Source organism: Oryza brachyantha, chromosome 5 (assembly GCF_000231095.2).
Source record: "Oryza brachyantha chromosome 5, ObraRS2, whole genome shotgun sequence".
NCBI classification, from domain to species: domain Eukaryota; kingdom Viridiplantae; phylum Streptophyta; class Magnoliopsida; order Poales; family Poaceae; genus Oryza; species Oryza brachyantha.
In genome coordinates, this window is record NC_023167.2 from 13923680 (window position 1) to 13940702 (window position 17023).

Consider the following 17023-nt stretch of genomic DNA (forward strand, 5'->3'; position numbering starts at 1 on the left):
GTAAATTTTGTACTTCTTGGTATCTTAGGTACTTATTTTTATATTAAATTTTGGTATTTTTCAGTATCTACTCAAGTATTATAATGTTAATTTAGATAAATATAGAAAGTCTTATAATATAAAGTTTTGCATATTTTAAATCACGGGCCAGTTATCCTCTTCGGTTGTTCTCCGCGAAAGATATATTGCGCCATTGGTTTCTGATCCATCCTAAGTCAAGGTTCTATAAATCCCCATATTACTAACTAGTTCTCGGTGGACGGTGGTGACAGGACATGCATAGAATTAACCTGTGTCTAGCACTACTTGCTCTCCCTTTTGCACTACTAGCTAGAAAGAACACACAAAGCTAGCATGTGTTTAGGTAACGTATAATGGTGCATGAGAGCGAAGTGGGAATTCGGAATAATTAACTTTTTGCCACTCTTAGAAATGGCACTAACATATTTGCCACTGGATCCACATGTCATAGACACATAAGGACCCACGTGTCATAGACAGTGGGTGGCAAATATGTAAGGTGTCATTTTTAAAAGTGGCAAAAAGTTAAATCCCCCGAATTCAGGTTCTCTATCTTTTAAGTAATTAATACAGAAATTCATTTTGCGGTCTCCTTGCATTAAAGAAGTTAAAGCAAATCATTGTCGACTTTATAGATCAAGTATTGTGAGCTGCAAATCAAAGCTTGATGGACATTAAGGAACACTTGTTTAAAAACATATATAACACAATCCTATTGGTAAACATGCATCCCGAAAGGGTACGTAATCCAGTTGTTACAGTGACATGAGTAGCATGTAACATTCTAGGTTTAAATCTTCACAGGAACATAAATTTTAAATTGTGTATTTGAGGGGTAGAGGCCAGCTAAAAATACCCTTTTCTAAAAAAAACATGCATCCATGGTTGTCGAAAGAGTAATATTATGGTCCATAAGAATGTACCACTTTTTTCTATGTAAATTTAGTGAGTTTTTTTTATCATCCTTGAGAAGATATCTAAGATATCACTATTTTTAGTGCAAAAAAAGATATGTTTTTTATCATCATTGAAAAGTACCTAAATATATGAAGAATTTTAGTATAATTTTTGGTACCTCAAAGTATCATACTTTTTAAAGCTTTTTTACACTAAAAAGGATGGTACATTGAGATATTTTTTCAAGAATGATAAAAAAGCTAAAAAAGGTATGGTAACTTAAGGTACCAAAAATTTGTACTAAAATTATTAGTACCTTGAGATACTTTTTAAGGATGATAAAAAAACCTAAATTTCAGATATTAGAAGGTACCAAATTTTTTAATAAAATTTGTGTACCTCTCAGTACCTACTCAAAGACGGGAAAATTGCTCTTGTCGAAAATATGTGCAAACGGCCTAAAGGAGCCCGTTCTAAAGGAGCCCAAAATTTCTTAGGATTTGAATCCTTTGAAATTCTTGTGGAAATCCTGCATTCTAAAGGAGCCCAAAATTTTTTCATGCTTTTTTTATGCCTATAAATTAAAATCTGAAAACTCATTTCGATATGCGGTTGTATAACCGAAAATATTTTGTTTGTGCACTTTGGGGCCTATAAGAATAAAAGTCTAAAAGTTTACTTTCACAGGTGATAGTCTTTCCTTCTTGTGAAACTGATCCATTTGATAGGCGTTTAGTTCTCGGTTGTTGGTTGACTTGGTTCCCTCGTTTGTAAAAATCCAATTTTAGTCACATATAAAAACAGCTTTGGTAGTAGTGGTATAAACTCGAATGTATAGGCTCTCCGTTTAATCTTAGTCACTGTAAGTCTGTAACCTACTTGGCCCTATATTGATGGATTATAAGTTTTGGCAATTTGACCATCCAAGAGAAGATAACATATTTTATAGTATAAAATTTCGGTAACTCTAAATACTACTTCATCTATTTTATATATTATATATTATAAGATGTTTTAGTCATATATAGATGTATTCATGGATCAATGAATATATCTTATATACATGTGTAGATTTATTAGTATATATATGAATTTAGAGATGACAATAAAATCTTATAATACAAACAGAGATAATAAGGTATTAAAACTTTACAAGTGTAAAAATTTGATATCTCCAAATACTTTATCAATAACTGTAAAATTTCTCATAAACTTTATTCACCTTTTCTTTCAAAGTTGTTGGTAACATTTTTATGATTGATATTGCATAGTTTTTTTTATGTCAACTTCTTCTCTAACCGATGGATATGAGCATTTTTCCTATCCTTAAGTAGATATCATAAGGTATCACTGTTTTCCATGTAAAATTTATTACCTTCTAGTATCTAAGGTACTAAAAGATATCAAATTTTACATATAAAACAGTGAGTTTTACTCTCATCCTTCCTTTTATACCTCGAGGTATCGGTATCTCGCAGTACCAAATCGTTTCTCACCATTGGATCTAGCTAAGTAGGATGTGCACTGTTAGATCCAACGATCAGAAACGATTTGGTACCGCGAGGTACCGGTACCTCAAGATACAAAAGGAAGGATAAGAGAAACTCTAAAACAGTAGTTTTTCATGATACCTACTAAAGGATGATAAAATTGCTAATATAATGCACTGTTAGATCCAACGATCAGAAACGATTTGGTACCGCGAGGTACCGGTACCTCAAGATACAAAAGGAAGGATAAGAGAAACTCTAAAACAGTAGTTTTTCATGATACCTACTAAAGGATGATAAAATTGCTAATATAATGCACCGTGATCAATTGATTATATTGGGCCCAGAAGTAGCTTGGCAAAATGGCAAGTACCTCTGCCTGCTTGCATGCATAGCAATTCCCCACAATCGGCCATGCGGCATTGACCTCTAGCCTGCAGGACGACACAACAGCTCTTTATGTATCACCGAAGCCAACGGTAAATTACTCCACGTAACAGTCGTAGTCTCCTGGTTGACCTGATCATAGTGGACTTCCAGCCGATACCCGGGCTAATCCGGACATTAGCACAAGTTCAATAATTGAGATCTGTGCTATTTAATTCTCTAGTGTGTGTTCATTGTTGGTAGCAATATATAGTACGTACTCCGTAGTACGTATAACATTGTAGTTCATATTATTATTTTTAAAAAAGATTCAAGACCAGTTCAAATGTTTGTCGATGGCATCTACATTTAAGTAACTATTTGTTGTAAATTGACTTTGCTGACAGGCGCGGTACGTAAACCCCCGGCAACTTGCTCTGCATGTTACAGAGCATGAATGATCGAAGACATAGTACTACGCAGAACATGGCCACATGCAGCAATGGCTGTTTTATTATAGAGATATGCTTCAGTTCGACAGAAGAGTAATTTTATAGTTCAACAAAAAATAATAAAAAATATCTCGAGATACCGGTATCTCAGGATATCAAATCGTTTCTAATTATTGGATCTAACAGTGTGCATCCTACTCAGCTAGATTCAATAATGAAAAATATTTTGGTACCTCGAGTTACTGGTAACTCGTGGTACCAAATTGTTTCTGATCGTTAGATCTAACAGTTCATATCCTACTCAGCTAAATCTAATGGTGAGAAACGATTTGGTATCTCGAGGTACCGGTACCTCAATATACTTTTTTTTCTGGAGCAGAGCAAATCTCTTGTTATAAGCTCCTCGCGTTGGCAGCAATGACGTAGACCTACTTATGGCGATCGCCGATCGAACAGCATCCATCAGCAACAGCAAGCCTGCATGTGACCGATCGAGCTCGCGAGCACTCCCCTCTATATAAACAGACGTACGGGTAGCAACGCCACTCCGTTCTAGCTCTGTCTGTCCAAGAAGCGGCGATCGGTCGATCGTGAGTCCGATAGATCGACATGGGGCAAGATGCGACGGCCGTAGTTGCAATCAAAATAGACAAGACGGTGATCATCGTGTCCGCCGTCGTCGGGTCGCTGGGGTTGCTGAGCGCCATCCTGGGGTTCGCCGCCGAGAGCAATAAGCTCACTGTAATTAGCTGCTCATTTCGTCAGCTCATCAGCTGATCAGCCTCATCTTTCGATTTTTCTCGTGTATAATTTGTGGCGCTCTTTTTTTTTTTTAACTGCAGAGTTGCCTGTACTCGTCTACGAACTCATCGGCGCTCGGGCTCGGGGTATGCGCGGCCATCTTCCTGCTGATGGCGCAGGTCACCGTGACGGCCGTCGGCGGCTGCTGCGGCTGCTGCAAGTCTCGCGCCATCCCGTCCGAGACCAAGCGGATCGTCGCCATCGTCTGCGCCGTCCTCTCATGGTGAGTCGTCAGTCGTCACCTAGCATGATGACGTAGCTAGCTCCGGTGATCTCTCACGTCGCCATGGCATCAACGTATATATGCTTGCGTGGTACGGTGCAGGAAAGCGACGCTGATCGCGTTCGTGATGTTCCTGGACGCCGGGGTCGTGGCGTCGCAGTGCTTCATCGTCAGGGACGGCTTCTTCGCCGGCGCCGGCGTGCTGGCACTGATTGCCACGGCGCTCGGGATCACCTCCTTCATCCTTCTCCTCGGGCAGCCCGACGACGGCGCGGCGGCGAGGAGAGGCGAGCCTACGCCGGTCGGGATCCCGATGGGCGCTGTTCCCGGGTACCCACCGAGGCCTCCTCATCCCGCGGCGGCGGCTCAGGGAAGCGGCGGTCAACCGGCGCCATAGCACAGTGGATGCCGTCCGTATGTGATCGATCCACGATCGTATCAGTGGGCAGGTGTTGATAATACTCCTATATATATCCAGTCGACGGTGAAGTCTGTAACTTTGTGTTTTGCTTTATTTCTTGATTTAATACTGCCTGTATACCTGTCATTTATCTGTTCAAGAAAGATATATATATGCACCAAAAATTTGAAGAGTAAACTTAGAACGTGAAGATCTTTTTTCCAGATTCATGCATTATTGTTGCAGTGAATCGTGTGAGTGGACTTGACCTTGGACTGACCGCTGATCACGGGTTGATACAGGACTTTCTTAGTTTAAGAAGTATTGACCGTATTATATTAAGGACGCAAATAAGAGTGTTATGTCAACGTTTGTATTTAGTGTCATGAGAAATTTTACAGTACTTAGGTCTATTTCAATACGTATTTTATGGGGGTGTCATGCACATTAAATATAGTATCACACGTTAGCAAAATTGCTGACTTGACAGAGTTATTGAACGAGGGAGTTTCATGAGATGAGAGGGGAGTTTCATCCCCATGAAACTCATCTGACTTGGTTACCTAGTTTACCGTCTTGGTAATTGTGTCATGAAACTATGCGTTGAGACTGGGCTTAAAGAAGGTATCAGGAAGGCAGGAAGTACTAAAATTTTAATGTAAAATTTAGTCTCTCTTGGTACCTTAAGTATTAGAATATACTAAAAGTTGGGTCCACCTAGTGATCAAATGTTTGAAAATTTTAATTCAATCAATCAAATCCAGTCACTATCATTGGATGATAATCTGAAAGCATGCATGCAAGTCAAAAGACCCATACATGCTCTTCCGCCAGCTCCTCATACATTAGGTGCGTGTTTGACAGAAGAACAAAAAATCAAACGTTTGATCAACAGCAAAAGTGCTAAAAGTTTAGTAACCCTCAATACCTCAAGTACTGTAAAATTTTTGCATGTACTCATAAACCGCCTCACCTCGCTCGCCCACAAGGGCGGCTACGGCGCCCCCAGCCCTAGCCACATTGAGGCTCTCTTCTCTGGCGGTCGGCAGTGACGTCATAGCCAGAATATTGCTACAGTGCCACAGCGAGGTCGAACGTTGTAACCGCCACAAGCATCCCGTCACTCTTCGATTGAACGGTAATATAAATGATATCTTAAAATATCTAAATTCTAATAAATGGAAAAAAATCAACACATGTAATGAATTAAGAAGTTACTAGTAATGAGAAACTGTGGTACCGTTAAGTCGGGACACCGTATTATAATATTTTCAATTTAACTTATAAAGAAAAAAATAAAACCAAAACTAAAATGTAATCACATAATGCTAGCTGCATACTTGTCTAATCAAATTGTTTGTCATGCTAAGAAGGCAATGGTCTTGCCGAAGGACACCACGGCACACCATCTGCTTAATTTGTTCCTGGCGATGCCGTACGGACGGTACACCGATTTGTAGCAATTCCCTTAATTATATGACCCTCCCATAATGAACGAGGTTGTTACTTGTATTAGTATTAATGAAGTAATAAAAAGGAGCCATCCTATTTGCTCTTATAGCCTAGAATTCTCACATTAATTGAAAATATAAAAATAGAGTCAAGTAGAAATAAATTAAAATTATTAAAATTTAGAACAAAAATAAAAAACTTAGAGCAATTTTATATTACGAATTTGTATATTTGAACATGGTTGTAATCTATTACGAATATATGGTATAATATGACATCTTCAGTATATATAAAAATAGAACAATTTTACAGTATTTGAAAGTGTACCAAGAGGTATTAAAATTTTAATGTAAAATTTGGTATCTTCTAGTATCTAAGGTACCAACAGATACCAAAATTTATATAGAAAAAAGTGGTACCTCATTTTATCTTCTCAATTACTATAAAAATGCTCAAAAATTATTACTAGAGACATTGAGAATACACTAGAATAGTCTAAAGGTAAAAATGCATGGAATAAGATAAACAAATATATCGTATAGTTCACTAATCCGCCATGTTTGTTTTATGGACATTAATTACTATATAAAATAAGATTATCAGGCATATAAGTTTTCTCAAGTTAGATTAAAGTTTAAAATCATATTACCATTTTAAAACTTCTCACAATAAAATGTGAAAGGATATACACTGTCACCACTACAACCGCGCAGGCGTGCAGTATGTGTGAGCCACCGTCATAGTTATTACATATAATTTTATAAGCTGGACGTGCTATATATAGAAATCGGTGAGCCATGCTATATATAAGAGTTCATAGCTTAACGTGCTAAAATTAGAAATCCATGAAGCTGACATCATATCCCAAACCGTACACTAACATGCAAAGGGGTCGGCCCTTTATTGTGCGGATGAAGGCACGTGCCCCCGGGCGCAAGGCACGTGCGGACGTGCCCACTGGTTTGCGTTTGCGTCCGCGCAAGTGTCTCCAGACCCACAGCCACACATACGTACGCCCGCCACGGCGCGGGACCCCGCAACCCCGTCTTCCTCGCTCCGACGACATGGGTCACCCCCTGCTCCTGCACCTGCACCAGCAGTGCAGCCTCCTCCTCCTCGTCGTCCTCCTCCATGGTCGTCATCGGCGTCGCCATCTCCGTGCGTGATCGTCGTCGTCGTCGTCGTCGTCGTGGTCGACGTGCGTCGTCGTCCCTACCCCCACCACCATGAGCATGGTGGCGCGCACGCTCGTCCTCCTCCTCCTCCTCCTCTTGATGTTTCTCGCCCCCGCCGCGGCCATAGATGTGCGCCGGCGCCGCTCCCTCGCCGACGAGGGCAACGGCGATGTCGCCTCCCTCGCCGCCGGGAGCCCCCTCGTCACCGGAGTCATGAACCAACGCCTCAAGTCCCTCACGGACGCGTTTGCTCAGCAGGTGGGCAAGGAGCTCCATTACTGCATCAAGGATACGTAAGTCGGTCCGGTCCAGTCCATGCATGTGCGGTCCGTTCCAATTTGTTCTTCAGCAAAATTCCCTTCAGCATCTCTCCGGGTGATTACATTACAGAGACGACGAGTGGAACACCGCCTTCAATTTCTCCTCTGATCCCGCCTTCCTCTCCAACTGCATGCAGGCCACCGACGGTACATGCATTCCTCTTTCCATTTCCAATCATTTCCTCTTGCTTGCTTAATTATATTATATATAACTAATTGCCAACATGTGCATTGCACAGGTTATTATTATACTGTTTCTATTTTTTGAGATATATAGCGCGGTTCATATTTGAAACATGATTTCATGTTAATGACTTGCTAAATGAGAGTCCAATACATACACAATTTCATATGTATTAATTTCAAAATTATTAAATTTGGGAGCACATAAAGTTTTTAGTTACATGTGTTCTTTTACATGTAGTCCCTCTATGATCTTACATGGTAATCGACGTCTATGTCCTAACATGAGTATAAGAGTATATATCCAATTAGTGTGTATAAGAGTATTTCACCTTTCTTTCGACAAAAAAAAAGATTATTTCACCTTGGGTGCCAAGCAAACATAATCAATCGGGTTTTTTTATCGTACTTGAAATATAACTTGAAATATAACTTGAGGTAACAAAAATGTTAGTACCTCAAAAAATAATATATCTTAGGGCTTTTTTACCATCCTTAAAAAGTATCTCAAGGTATCAAGAATTTTAGTATAAATTTTTGGTATCTCAAGGTACCACACATTTTACACTAAAAAGTGTGGTACCTTGAGGTATTTTTTTAAAGATGGTAAAGAAGCCCTATATCTTAAGGTATTAAACTTTTGAGCTTCACTCTCATCCTTCCTTTTGTATTGCGAGGTACTAGTATCGCGAGGTACTAAAATCCTCACTCTTGCTATCCACCTCACGATCAAGTTGGTACTAAACTTCCGACTATTGGTGATCTATTGGTGATGATAGATCGAACGGTCACGATTGCATTGAACATTGAGATACCAGCTTGATCGTATTGTGGATAACACGAGTGAGTATATTAGTACCTTAAGGTACTGGTACTTTACAGTGTAAAAAAAAGGATTGGAGTAAACTCTAAACTTTTACATTAAAAAATATAATACATTGATAAACTTTTTTTCAAGAATGGTAAAAAGTTTCTAATCAATCACCTTAGCTGCTGAAGCAAGCATTGATATGCCTCTCATTTCTTGATTAACTCTCTCTCTCCTGCACAGTACAAACTAATCCTCCATGCTAATTTCAATCAACAGGAGACCTACCGCAGCGTGTGTGCACGGCCGCTGAGATGAAGTTCTACTTCGAGAGCTTCCTGGACAGCAATGGGAGAAAGAACTACGTGAGGCCCAACAAGAACTGCAACCTCACATCGTGGATGGATGGCTGTGAGGCTGGGTGGGCATGCAGTGCAGGCAGCGACCAGAAGGTCGACATGCAGGATGCCGTTAACTTCCCTTCCAGAACACTTAATTGCCAGGGCTGCTGCGCTGGATTCTTTTGCCCTCATGGCCTCACTTGCATGATACGTACGCAAGAATTTACTCAACCTTCGTTCATTTACTAATCGAGTTCTTTTTTATTCTTGAAAAATATCTCAAGATACCATATTTCTCTTCTTAGTATAAAAGTTTAAGTAATTTTACGGTCCTTGAGAAGATACGACGAAGTATCAAAATTTAGGCCCATTTGATTCCAAGGAAATTTATAGGAATTTTAGAAGATTTTATTCCAATAAGAATTTTTCTAATAAAGCCCTTTGAATCAAAAGAATTAACCCTATGAAATCCTAAAATTTCTATGGAATGTCTCTTCCCATACAAGTTTTGGAGAAAATTTAATAAGAGGTAGAACCTCATGGAAAAAAAATCCTTTGAATCTTTATCTCTCCTCAAATTCATGTGTTTTACTTGTGGTCCAATCAAACGGCCATTCTTATATTTTTCTTGTGTTTTGCAATCCTCTGTTTTACACTTATATTCTTGTCAGAATTCTATGTTTTTACTATTCCTCCGTTTTTTCATTCCCGTAATTCAACGGGACTCTTAGTATAAAATTTGATACCTCACAGTACCTAAGGTACCAAAAGGTACTAAAATTTATATAGAAAAAATGGTATCTCCTGATACCTTTTTAAGGACCATAAAATTGCTCTAAATGTTTAATATCTTGAGATATAATGTATCTTAAGGTATCAAAATTTTATACTAAATTTTTTGGTATCTCAAAGCACTTTTCTAAGAACGGTAAAAGAAGCCCTTACTAATTACTATTAAGTCTATTCCACAATAAATGTAGAGGTTGTTATTTTCAAGAGTAGAGACTTTCAAGATTTACTTCTTGTAGTATACAAGCATTCTGATTAATTAATTGTCTGCTTCCACTATGTGTGCAGCATGCCCTTTGGGAGCATACTGTCCAGAATCCACCTTAAACAAAACAACTGGAGTCTGTGATCCGTAAGTTGCTAGCTGCATACATCCATTTCCCTCCAGTCTCTCCAGTAATTGGGAACAGACTCGATTGCTTAATTTGCCAATACTAAATACATGGTGCAGATACAACTATCAGCCACCTCCTGGGAAACCGAATCATACTTGTGGTGGTGCTGATAGATGGGCAGATGTTGTGAGCACTGACGATGTTTTCTGTCCAGCCGGCTTCTACTGTCCAAGCACTACAAAGAAACTCTCTTGTAGTAGTGGGTAATCCTATCTAACAAATGCTTCAATTCTTTTATATATATATATATATATATATATATATATATATATATATATATATATATATATATATATATATATATATATATAACAAAATGCTTCAATTCTAATATCTGATCAACCTCGCAAGTCGTATAGAATGATTAATTCTCATGCTACTGAATATGCTAGTAACATTTGACAGGAGGCTTTAAATTTTGTGTCCTTGCCAAATACTAACAGATTTATGTTGCACCTTTGCAGTTTCTATTGCAGGAAGGGATCAACTTCCCAAACCAGTAAGGCCCCGTTCGTTTGCCCCCAACAAGATAACTGATCCCCTCGTTTTCCGCGCGCACGCTTCCCAAATTGCTAAATGATGTATTTTTTAAAAAAAAATTATATAGGAAAGTTGTTTTAAAAATCATATTAATCTATTTTATATATTTTAATAATTAATTAATCATGTACTAATCTATTACTACGTTTTTCGTGCCAGAGATAAGTTAACTTACCCTCTTCAAGCCCAACACGGCCTATATACCTTCCACACTCAATGACTACTTCTTTACTTTAACCATGTGGCAATGTATGTGTGTGGATTGACGGGCCTACATCTAAGATGTAACCCAAAGTGATAGGAAAGTAAGTCGGAGAAACTGGTTTCTTAGGACATATTTTTATAATCCTTGGAAATGTATTTAGAGGTACCAAAATTTGGTACCATTGGATACATAAATAGGCATTAAATTTTTACACTAAAAATTATCTACAAAATGAGCAATTTTACCGTCTTTAAAAAGATGGTATCAAAAAGTCAGTGTAAAATTTTAGTATCTCTTGGTACCTAGATACTAGAGGTACCAAATTTTACATTAAAATTTTAGTACCTTCCAGTATGTACTCAATAACTGTAAAATTGCTTCTATAAAAATACCTTCTCGAGAGTGTAAAAGGATGCTCTATTCTAATACATAAACGAATTTGTTAGAATGTGTGTCTTCATGTAAACTACATACAGTTCTGTTTCTCAAAATTGCCAACGTCTGAGAGTGGCTGCTTTATTTTCTTTAACCGCAGAATGCTTCCACAAGGGCAGTTGTAAACCAAACTCTGCAAATCAGGACATCACAATATTTGGTGCACTGCTTGTGGTAAAGTACAGTTTTAGTGGAACTCAGTATGATCCTTCTAATCTATGAATCCGACCTTACTCTGCTCTTCTACGATCCTGCAGGGTGCCCTGAGCTTAGTGCTGCTGATCATCTACAACTTCTCAGGGCAACTCCTGACCAACCGAGAGAAGAAGCAAGCGAAATCTCGGGAGGCCGCCGCAAGACACGCGAAAGAGACCTTCATTGCTCGCGAGAGGTGGAAGTCGGCTAAAGACGTCGCCAAGAAGCACGCCGCCGGCCTGCAGTCATCGCTGTCCCGCACATTCTCGCGCAAGAAGACGCTCAAGACGCACGATCCTGCGTCCAAGGGCGCAGCGGCGGCAGCGGCTGAAACCGATGCCGGTGCCGGTGCATCGAGAGAACCTCCAGGAGAGAAGAAGAGCAATCTCACTGACATGATGCGATCGCTCGAAGAGAATCCAGAGAAGGGAGAAGGGTTCAACGTGGAGATAGGAGAGAAGAAGAAAACCAAAGGGAGGCATGCTCACACCCAGAGCCAGATCTTCAAGTACGCGTATGGGCAGATCGAGAAGGAGAAGGCGATGGAGCAGCAGAACAAGAACCTGACCTTCTCAGGCTTGATATCCATGGCCACCGACGAGGATGTCAAGACGAGGCCTAGAATCGAGATTGCTTTCAAAGACCTTACCCTGACCTTGAAGGGGAGCAAGAAGAAACTGTTGCGGTCTGTGACTGGAAAGCTTATGCCTGGTCGGGTAGCTGCTGTGATGGGTCCATCCGGCGCAGGAAAGACCACGTTCTTGAGTGCAATCGCCGGCAAGGCAACTGGGTGCGAGACGACAGGTATGATACTCATAAATGGCAAAATGGAACCCATCCGTGCATACAAGAAAATCATCGGCTTTGTCCCACAAGATGACATTGTCCATGGGAACTTGACTGTTCAGGAGAATCTCTGGTTTAACGCACGATGCAGGTATCTGTATATATATCTCCAGTGCCAACAGATCCTATGATTTCACTAGTGACTTGCTAATTAAGCTGAGCTTAGACTGAATGTCTTGCGCATTTCTTTGTTGTGTTCCAGGCTTTCTGCTGACATGTCGAAAGCTGACAAGGTCCTTGTTGTGGAAAGAGTCATCGAGGCTTTGGGACTGCAAGCAGTTCGTGATTCTTTGGTTGGGACCGTCGAACAGCGCGGCATCTCTGGTGGCCAGCGTAAACGAGTAAATGTTGGGCTAGAAATGGTCATGGAACCCTCGGTGCTGATTCTAGATGAGCCAACATCTGGTTTGGACAGTGCCTCGTCCCTGCTACTGCTTCGTGCACTACGCCGGGAAGCTCTTGAAGGTGTCAACATCTCCATGGTGGTTCATCAGCCCAGGTTGTTTGCAGATTCAAGCTTAATTTTCTCCACAATTTATATGAAAACCTATATCCTCATCTTTTTTTCTGCTTATGCTTATAAACCAAAATTTAAATTTTTAAACTTAAATTTAGAGTTGATTTTAGGATTGTTTTTTTACCAAAGATTATTTTCCAGTCTTGGCTTTTACTCCCCCGTTCCTAAATGTTTGACGTCTTTTATACATGTTTGACTATTCATCTTATTCAAAAAAAATTAAATATGTAAAGCTATATATATGCATAAAAGTACATTTTACAATAAATAAAATGATATAAAAATAATTAATAATTATGTTTTTTTAAATAAGACGAATAGTCAAACATGTATAAAAAATCAATGACGTCAAATAACTAGAGACAGAGAGAGTAGATTACTAAGAATATGTATATAAACTTTTATTCATAGACTATTTTTCGTTTACAAATATGTCGTAATCATCCCCTAGCTTTACACTAATGCACTTTAATCGACTGATCAACTGGGTTTATCTGCAGCTATACGTTGTATAAGATGTTCGATGATCTGATACTTCTCGCAAAGGGTGGTCTGACGGTTTACCATGGACCTGTGAAGAAAGTGGAAGAATACTTCACAGGACTGGGGATCGTTGTCCCTGACCGCGTGAACCCTCCGGACTACTACATCGACATCCTGGAGGGGATCGTGAAGCCAAACTCAAACGTCGCGGTTAACGCCAAGGACCTCCCCCTGCGATGGATGCTGCACAATGGGTACGAGGTTCCACGGGACATGCTGCAGAGCGGCTCCGATACAGAATCGTCGTTCAGGGGAGGCGGCGACCATGCCCCCGGCGGCGGCGACTCCGGCCAGTCCATCGCCGGCGAAGTGTGGGGCAATGTCAGGGACATTGTCGGGCAGAAGAAGGATGAGTATGACTACAACAAATCCTCTGAAAATCTGTCGAATCGATGCACTCCTGGCATCCTCAGGCAGTACAAGTACTACCTGGGGAGGTAAAATGCTCTTGCTGACACTGTATAGGATTTTTTCTGAAATGAGCTCCCATGGTATTCCGTTCTTGAAGCATGTATTCACATCTTTGTTTTCGTTTTGTTCAGATGTGGCAAGCAGAGGCTCCGTGAAGCTAGAATACAAGGAGTTGACTATCTAATACTGGGGCTTGCTGGTATCTGTCTCGGGACCTTAGCTAAAGTGAGCGATGAGACGTTTGGGGCACTCGGTTACACATACACTGTCATTGCCGTATGTAAGTTTCTCTATCTTGATTATTCGTAGAAAACTTATGCTAACAATTTTAGTACTTTAAGAAAATGGTAATTTTACCATCCTTGATAGAGTATCTATAGGTAACCAAATTTATCCTTAAAATTTTGGTAAACAAAGTAATTTAAGTTACCAAATTTTACACTAGAAAGTATAATGATTTCCGGTCCTTTCTTAAGAATAGCAAAAGAACAATTTTACCATCGTTGAGAAAATATCTCTAAATACCAAAATTTACATTTAAAATTTTAGCACCTCAAGATAAAAAAACTAAGTTTTACACTAGAAAATATAATACCTCTAAATATTTTCTCAAATATAATAAAATTGTTCATAGTAGAATTGGTTCAAAAATAAAAATATGATATCTCAGTTTACTTTTCGAAGGGTGGTAAAATTTCCCTGTTCGTATAACATGAGAAATATCTACGGTTTTTGCAAATTTGATAGCTAGCTAAAAGAAAGAAAAGGCGTGCAAGTTATGAAGAAACTAATTAAGCCAGTGTCGGCTGTGCAGCTTTGTTGTGCAAAATTGGAGCACTGAGATCGTTCTCGCTGGAGAAGATTCACTACTGGAGGGAGAGAGCATCCGGAATGAGCTCGCTAGCATACTTCATGTCCAAAGACACGATAGACCACTTCAACACGATCGTCAAGCCCATGGTCTACCTGTCCATGTTCTACTTCTTCAACAACCCGAGGTCTTCGATCTGGGAGAACTACGTCGTTCTCGTGGCGCTGGTCTACTGCGTGACAGGAATCGGCTACACATTCGCCATCTTCTTCCAGCCAGGATCTGCGCAGCTGGTGAGCTCCTCTGTCCTATCCTATCATATCATTGTACCCGCACTTTCATCTCTTCGTTTCTGTTTATATTTATAAGCTAACATTTAAAGTTGATTTTAAGTTTTTTTTCGTATAGCTTATTTTCTAACTCTATTATTTATAAATTATTTTTGGTTTACAATTACTCCTCATGTGGTTTGATGAACGAATGGATGGGTGGATATGGTTGTGGGTGCAGTGGTCAGCGCTGCTCCCGGTGGTGCTGACGCTGATAGCGACGCAGCAGAAGGACACCTTCTTCGCGAACCTGTGCTACACGAAGTGGGCGCTGGAAGGGTTCGTGATCGCGAACGCGCAGCGGTACTCGGGCGTGTGGCTGATCACGCGGTGCGGGTCGCTGATCAAGAACGGGTACGACATCAACGACAGGATCCTGTGCATCGTCGTCCTCGCCGCCAACGGGGTGCTCTTCCGCTGCGTCGCCTTCTTCTGCATGGTCATCTTCCAGAAGCACTGACACTGAGTACTGTACTAATTAACTCCTAGATCAAAATTAAGAATATGCATATGTATAGATGGATCAATTAGGATGCCCATCGATCCAATGTATACTTGTATACGTATCACAGGTGTTTATTTGTTGTGTTGAGTTAACGAGAAAAAAAGAGAGAGAGAATATTGGTTCCTTTTGTACTAACTTGTAACTTCCACTCTAGTAATTAAGGCTGTGCTTGTGTCGATCGGCATTTTCTTGACGTACTAACTTACTGTTGTGTCAGCATTTTGTTTGAGGAAAAATACTACCGACACAAGGGTAGTATTACACTGGTGTCGTCTTGACTCTTGAGTGCTGTTTACTGTTGCTTCCTTTGTTTGTTGATGGTAGTGGCAGCGATTACAGTTTACAGGCCGGGAAACAGTTACATCCACCCGTGTGTTTGCATGCTATATAAATAGTTATTAAAAATATGAAAAAAATTTGATAAGATAGACTAATATGAGTTATATCACTCCATAAACATATGTAAGTTTAAATTCAACTTTTACAAGTTGTTGCAAAAAAAAACAAAAAATAAAACTGAATCCAAGTATACGCATATTTATATTTGTTTTTGTTATTTTTGCTATAACTTGTAGAAGTTAAATTTAAACTTGTATGTTTGTGGAGTGATATAACTCATATTTATCTATCTTACTAAATTTTTTTTATACTTATTTAGATGATATACAAACAACAGATGGAGAACATCCACCCGTATACTAATTAAAAAACTGCTTACTTTAGGATGCGTTTGGTTAGTTGCACGCAGCCTCGGCCAGGCTCATGGGAAAGCTCGTGAGCCAAGTTTGATCGATGCGAAAAGGGAGAACGCGCCTGGCTGCGTGGAAACGGACTTGGTTTTCGTTTCTGGCGGGCCTGGCTGGCGCGATTGTGGAAAATGGATGTGTATGTGTTGTGTGGTCTCTAAACCCTTTTTTTTTTATTCAAGTGCAAGCTAGCTACCAAACATAACATCGTTTTTAGCTAGCCTGGCCATACAAAGGCGTGTAACCAAAAACAACAGCAAAACACATATGAACCAGGATAGGGTTGCCCAGGTGCAGTGATACGGGCCAGGCTCAACCTAATCAAGAAGAGCAATTTTACTATTTTTGAGAAGCTATCACTGTTATATATATATAATTTGGTATCTCTTAATATCTTAGGTACTAGAAGGTATCAAATTTTACGTAGAAAAAGTGATACCTCCCTGATCAAGGATGGAAAAAAATTCAATCAAGAAACCAAACACACCCCCCTTACAGGCCCGCTGCTGATGGCCCATGACCACGCTGAGTCGGTGTAAAGGGCATGGCGCACTTGCGCAGTGAACAGTTTCGGAGGAACTATTACTCTCAGATTGTTTGGATTTTTTTTAAAACAAACGTAATATTTACAAATGTAAAATAATTTATAAATAAAATTTTTATATATGTATTTTTAACGATCTAAAAGACAAGACTGAAAAATAAATTTTGATAAAAAAACTCAAAAAATAATTTCAAATTTAATGTTAAAAAATTATTTTTTGCTAAAAAAAGATGATGCATGCCTTAGTGTTCGGTGCACCTCCCGTTGGTACCGCCTCGCTGCT

General features: G+C 39.7%; 2 protein-coding genes across 2 annotated transcripts; both read left to right on the top strand.

The window, feature by feature from the left end:
- The first annotated feature begins 3835 nt into the window (after window positions 1-3835).
- Window positions 3836-4647, top strand: LOC102703782. The gene is made up of 3 exons (XM_006655292.1): window positions 3836-3967; window positions 4069-4250; window positions 4353-4647. Exons 1-3 carry the CDS (start codon window positions 3836-3838, stop codon window positions 4645-4647), a joined length of 609 nt encoding a protein of 202 aa, XP_006655355.1.
- Window positions 4648-7333: 2686 nt separating this feature from the next.
- On the top strand, window positions 7334-15661 carry LOC102704063 (ABC transporter G family member 28-like). The gene is made up of 13 exons (XM_006655293.3): window positions 7334-7570; window positions 7668-7744; window positions 8868-9140; window positions 10007-10070; window positions 10170-10316; window positions 10578-10612; window positions 11394-11467; window positions 11551-12425; window positions 12537-12833; window positions 13352-13831; window positions 13937-14085; window positions 14620-14909; window positions 15127-15661. Exons 1-13 carry the CDS (start codon window positions 7335-7337, stop codon window positions 15403-15405), a joined length of 3276 nt encoding a protein of 1091 aa, XP_006655356.1. The 5' UTR covers window position 7334; the 3' UTR covers window positions 15406-15661.
- Window positions 15662-17023: the final 1362 nt, after the last annotated feature.

What these genes read in the sequence shown, in the direction of transcription:
- LOC102703782 (XM_006655292.1), top strand. Translation starts at nt 3,836, where the DNA reads ATGGGGCAAGATGCGACGGCCGTAGTTGCAATCAAAATAGACAAGACG. An exon ending in CCGAGAGCAATAAGCTCACT is followed by an intron (nt 3,968 to 4,068) that starts GTAATTAGCTGC and finishes TTTTAACTGCAG; the next exon opens with AGTTGCCTGTACTCGTCTAC. An exon ending in GTCTGCGCCGTCCTCTCATG is followed by an intron (nt 4,251 to 4,352) that starts GTGAGTCGTCAG and finishes GGTACGGTGCAG; the next exon opens with GAAAGCGACGCTGATCGCGT.
- LOC102704063 (XM_006655293.3), top strand. Translation starts at nt 7,335, where the DNA reads ATGGTGGCGCGCACGCTCGTCCTCCTCCTCCTCCTCCTCTTGATGTTT. An exon ending in AAACTCTCTTGTAGTAGTGG is followed by an intron (nt 10,317 to 10,577) that starts GTAATCCTATCT and finishes GCACCTTTGCAG; the next exon opens with TTTCTATTGCAGGAAGGGAT. An exon ending in TACAAGTACTACCTGGGGAG is followed by an intron (nt 13,832 to 13,936) that starts GTAAAATGCTCT and finishes CGTTTTGTTCAG; the next exon opens with ATGTGGCAAGCAGAGGCTCC.